The sequence below is a fragment of the Haliaeetus leucocephalus genome, unplaced genomic scaffold, assembly GCF_000737465.1.
Source record: "Haliaeetus leucocephalus isolate CR32 unplaced genomic scaffold, Haliaeetus_leucocephalus-4.0 Scaffold473, whole genome shotgun sequence".
In the NCBI taxonomy this organism is placed as follows: domain Eukaryota; kingdom Metazoa; phylum Chordata; class Aves; order Accipitriformes; family Accipitridae; genus Haliaeetus; species Haliaeetus leucocephalus.
The window spans coordinates 6,745,163-6,749,736 of NW_010972909.1; the positions used below are offsets into that span (position 1 = coordinate 6,745,163).

General features: G+C 48.9%; 2 protein-coding genes across 2 annotated transcripts in view; both read left to right on the top strand.

Annotated features, from left to right (window-relative positions):
• The first annotated feature begins 1,380 nt into the window (after nucleotides 1–1,380).
• On the top strand, nucleotides 1,381–4,025 carry RHNO1 (RAD9-HUS1-RAD1 interacting nuclear orphan 1). Its single transcript, XM_010575459.1, has 2 exons — nucleotides 1,381–1,548; nucleotides 3,324–4,025. Exons 1-2 carry the CDS (start codon nucleotides 1,381–1,383, stop codon nucleotides 4,023–4,025), a joined length of 870 nt encoding a protein of 289 aa, XP_010573761.1.
• Nucleotides 4,026–4,502: 477 nt separating this feature from the next.
• Nucleotides 4,503–4,574, top strand: part of TULP3 (tubby like protein 3) — a 32,637-nt gene continuing 32,565 nt past the window's right edge. The window contains exon 1 of the mRNA XM_010575404.1: nucleotides 4,503–4,543. Within this exon, the coding sequence (XP_010573706.1) occupies nucleotides 4,503–4,543 (41 nt within the window). The remainder of the gene's footprint in view (nucleotides 4,544–4,574) is intronic.

The following is a 4,574-nucleotide window of genomic DNA, read 5'->3' on the forward strand; positions in this document are numbered from 1 at the left end:
CTCTCCGCTTCCTCTCCGCTTCCTCTCCGCTTCCTCTCCGCTTCCTCTCCGCTTCCTCTCCTCGGCCCGGGAGCCCCGCCGTGTGCCCGGGCACCGGCCGCCGGGCTGGCAGCCGTCGGCGCCGGTCGCTGGGCCCGGGCGAGCCCTCGTGAAGAGCCGCGGAGTTTCACCGTCCAAGGGGTGTGACGGCACACGGGGGGGGTGGAGGGGGGCTCGCAGGACCCCCCGAGGAGGCTGGGCGTTCGGGAAGGAGTCAGGCTGTTGCGGGCTTACGCATTTGGTAAGAGAATGCGTTTCTCTGAAAAAGGTTCTCTTTGAGATTCCTTGTCTGTGCTCGTCTGCTTTGGGATGGAAAAGGGAATTCAATGTCTTTTCAACTCAAAGTTGTTCACTAGGTAAAAAAAAAAAAAAAAAATTGTGTAAGGTGTGTAGAGCACAGGAGGGAAACGTCAAGTATGTTCTGTATTTAAAAACTGCTGAAACTAAAAAGCAGAGGTAGCTGGCAACTAGAAATGGAAGGACTTCTGCTTATCTCAGCCCTACAATATTTCCTGGCATTACAAACCAGTTTTAGGGATTAAATTGAAAAAAGAAGCCAACTTTTTCTGACTTTCAATTCCTAAACCATTCTTTGTCTGTGACTAGGCTAGGTATTGAGCTAATGTGAAAATATTATTTCTTTGATTTTTTTTTGACAGCTGACTTGACACAGCTGGTTCAGTAGGTCAGCTACTTCCATTCCAATTTTTTTTTCTTCTCTCCCAGCACCTTGAATTTCCTTACAATTTCAGTAACCAAGCCTGTTCTAAATAGAGTTGGTTCTGTATTTCAGTATTTTAGTCAGGCCTTATCATAGAAGAATGTCTTTCAAATTACTTCTAAAATATTTTTATGAAGAAAAATGCCTATGTGAGTTTGCCTGTCTTGTATATTTAAAATATGTATTTTCATAAGAAACTAATTTTTCCAGTAATGTTGGGTCTTGCCCAAAGGCCAGTTCAGAACTCCTTTTGCAGCTGGGACACTTGGTTGGTTTGCATCTCTGTCTCCCCCAATGTATTTGGCTATTGGCTTCTATAAAGCTTTGGAGCGTTTATTTTGTTATGCATTTCTAAATCTGCCTGAAATTCGACAGAAGGTTCAAAAACTACTGGTGGGAAAAAGTCTGCATAGAGATGTGTAGGCTGTACTCTTGCATGAATGTTTCACTTTTGTTAAAAACTAGATCTGAGGTTTCCAAACAAGTTTGTCTTCAAGTCCATTTATTTGCCTTCTACAGATTTGAGAGCACTTGGGCATCTCCTAGGGGTGCTTTCCTTTTTCACCAGTTGGCTCTAGGAAGCATCATGAGGTTTCTAAGTGGTTTTACCCTACCTTTTGATGCCTCCGAAGAAGAAACCTACCCACAAGGCCAGAAAGGGAGAGCTGGTATTCCTTGAGAGGCCGCGAGAGGGACCCATCCATTGCTATGAAACTCTTCTACCTTCGGCCGAGAATCCAAGACGTGTTCCTACGAAACCTGTAGACCACACCACCTCTGCTGCCTGGGTTGGTACAGATTATCCTTTCTCCCGTAGGTCTCAACAGAAAGCTATCTGTTCTGGATACTAAAATTTAGTAGCACAGACCTGAATTCATTGTAGCTGCTTAAAGCCTAAGTGTGTGCTCTGGAGTTGCCTCACATCGTAACTGCAGCCACTGAGGTCTTGGTTATTTGAAGGCATAAAACTGTGTGCAGTGTGGACTGATTGATATGACTATTTGTCTTCTGAAAAACTAATTCCCATCAGGAAAATGCTGTTTTCTATGGCAACTGAAAATCCTGCACATAATAAACATTACGGGGAACTTCATTGGCTTGCTGCTTGAAATAACTGCTGAACTCTAAACATTACATGTTAAAAGTACTAGGTGTTTTGCTCTAAATTTGATGCTGCTAAATTTAGAGAACATAGGCTTTCACTTCAGGACTATTTGTTCTAACCTGCCCTCTTTTCCATTCTGAGCGTTTTGAAGAGTTTCTCTCTATATCACTCTTCTGATGGGCTCCTTTTCTGGTCTGGAAAAAAAAATATTCCAGGGACTGTTTGCAGTGTCCTAAGATACTCCTTATATCATGTAATGTAAAGATATTTTTAAGCAAACAAGTGCTGCGAAGACAGACTGTTCCTATGCAACAACAGCCATCACCTAGGGGAGCTCTGTTTAAGTATTATTGCTGCTCAACACTCTGCTTTTCACAAGGCAGGCTCAGGAAGCATGGTTTCAAACCTGCATAAAACATTTCTTTGTTCTTGGTGACCTGGAGTTATTTTTGTGATGCCTTAACCTTGAAGTAGAACATGTTCAAATTTTTCCTTTTAATTTTTTTTTAATATGCTTGAGGCAGTTAGCTCTATGGCTTCTGAAACACTAAGTAAAATAACTGCTGTGAATAAGCATTCTTTTTGTTTGCAAGAGGTGGGAATATCCACACTGGTACTTAGCCCTTTGATTCCAAACCTACAATGATTCTAAAATTTGTTTGAAGTGATCAGCACTGAAACTGTTAGAAACCATTTGAAAATCCTGGTAGGTTTGTAACTTCTTGAAGCACCCTCTGCAGAGTTTCTGTCACTTTGTTTCAGTGGCAACTGAGATAATACCGTAATAGAAGGACTTCCAGGTTTCCAGAATCTTTCAATGAAATATAGATTGTTGAGCTTTGAATATCTTCTATAGAAAGCTGATTTTAGAAGTGGCTTTTGGGTGATCTGTTATTCCAGAATACAGAGATTAACTATGTTTTGGAGTAAAGATGTTTTGGGGGAATATTGTGAAAGCCATATTAACGTAATCTAAGGTGATGGAGCTAAGTGGGCATCCTTTCAATCATTTTGTATTGCTCTCAGTTCAACCTCTACCCATTCAGGGAGACTGAGGATGTAGTTCATTGAATCTATTCAGAGTTACGCCAAGACACAGAAAGAAACAGGATCTAGGTCTGAACTGTTTTGAACCTGCAGGAGTTACAGGAGTAGACACCAGTTAGGCTTTTCTTTAAAACCCACATCTTGAGTTCTTTTTAAGTTGCCAGAGAATAGCTCACTGTGTGCACCCCAGTAACGTTTCAGAGAAGAGTGGCAGAAGATGACATTGAAGTTCAGAGGTGTGTCCTGCTTAGTACCCTGGTTAGTGACTGATCTGCTTTGCTGCAGACCAGATTACCTGCTTAATGAACACACTGAAAAAAGATGGGATAGGTGGGGGAGAAGAATCAGGTTGGCAATCCTTTGTCCGGAGAGAATTGTTGTTTTTTCTTACTATTATGTCTTTCCTTTCAGGTGTGCCCACAATTTGAAACAACTAAGTCAGTGGTGTTGACAGCATGCCAGAAGAAGCATCGTGGTCCTCACAAACCCCAGAATCAGGATGCCAGCCACGGTTTGCTTCATGCAGGGGGAGCTTGCCGAAGACCTATAGCCTGCAAATTTCCTCCTTTAACTTTTGAGACTCCAGAAGGGTATGCAGTCCACCCCTCGGATTGTCCGAATCGCGTGAGGAAGAACACACAGCACTCTCGCAGCCAGCCCAAGAAAGGGACAGCAGCGAAGGCCAACATCCAGGCGAACAGTCCGGAGAACTGTAGAGAAACACCTTTGTTGCCTGTGGAGCCAGAAGTCTCGAGCCCACCAGATGTGGAGACTCCACCGGTGCCTTCTGTGAGGAACTGGAGACGCAGCAGCGCTCTGCCGCCAAGTAGCCGCCGTGCCTGGCATCCAGAAAAAGATCTGGCATTCGGAATTGATCCCTGCGGGAGCGGGGAGTCGGGAGCCGTGCTGGTTACCGACACTCCCGAGCACGAGTACGGAGTAAGGGTTACCTGGAGGCGGCGGCCTCGTCTAATGCAATACCTGCGGGAGAGGGGGAAGCTGAGCGCTGCCGACATCCTGGTGAAGGCGAGCCCCGAGCTCCCCGGGAGACAGGCCGACGTCTGGCTCGGCGGCAGCCCTAACTCCCGTAGGTGCAGAGACACTTCCGAGTAGACGACGTCGCCTCCGGGGACGAAGAGGGGCGGTGATTCACGCCACAGCCCAGCGCTGCGCCTGGCTGGTCCTCCTGGGAAACGCCGCCACGGCGCGGGGGGGTGTTCTCTTGGGGCTGGGGGTACGTCGGGCCGGGCGTCCTGGGGGAGAGCGGGGTGGCTCGGAAGAGAGCTTTCGCCCCGGGGGCCGTTCCTCCCGCCCCGGGGGCCGTTCCTCCCGCCCCGGGGGCCGTTCCTCCCGCCCCGGGGGCCGTTCCTCCCGCCCCGGGGCGGTGGAGGGAAGGGAGAGGGCGGGCCTGGGCTCGGCGGGCCTGGCTCCGCGGATGTGCGGGGCTCGCCCCTCCCCGCCGAGGGGCGCGGTGGCCAATGGGCGGGCGGCGTGCTGAGCCTTCGGCCAATGGCGCCGCGCCTCAGTGCCGAGTTCCGTCGCTAAGGGTAGCGGGGAGGCCGGGGCCCCGTAGCAACGGCGGGGCCGGGGATGGAGAGCGCCAGGGGCCGAGGCGGCCCCGCCGGCGGCAGGTGAGGGGCGGCGGGACCGCGCCACCGCACG

What these genes read in the sequence shown, in the direction of transcription:
- RHNO1 (XM_010575459.1), top strand. Translation starts at nt 1,381, where the DNA reads ATGCCTCCGAAGAAGAAACCTACCCACAAGGCCAGAAAGGGAGAGCTG. An exon ending in ACACCACCTCTGCTGCCTGG is followed by an intron (nt 1,549 to 3,323) that starts GTTGGTACAGAT and finishes CTTTCCTTTCAG; the next exon opens with GTGTGCCCACAATTTGAAAC.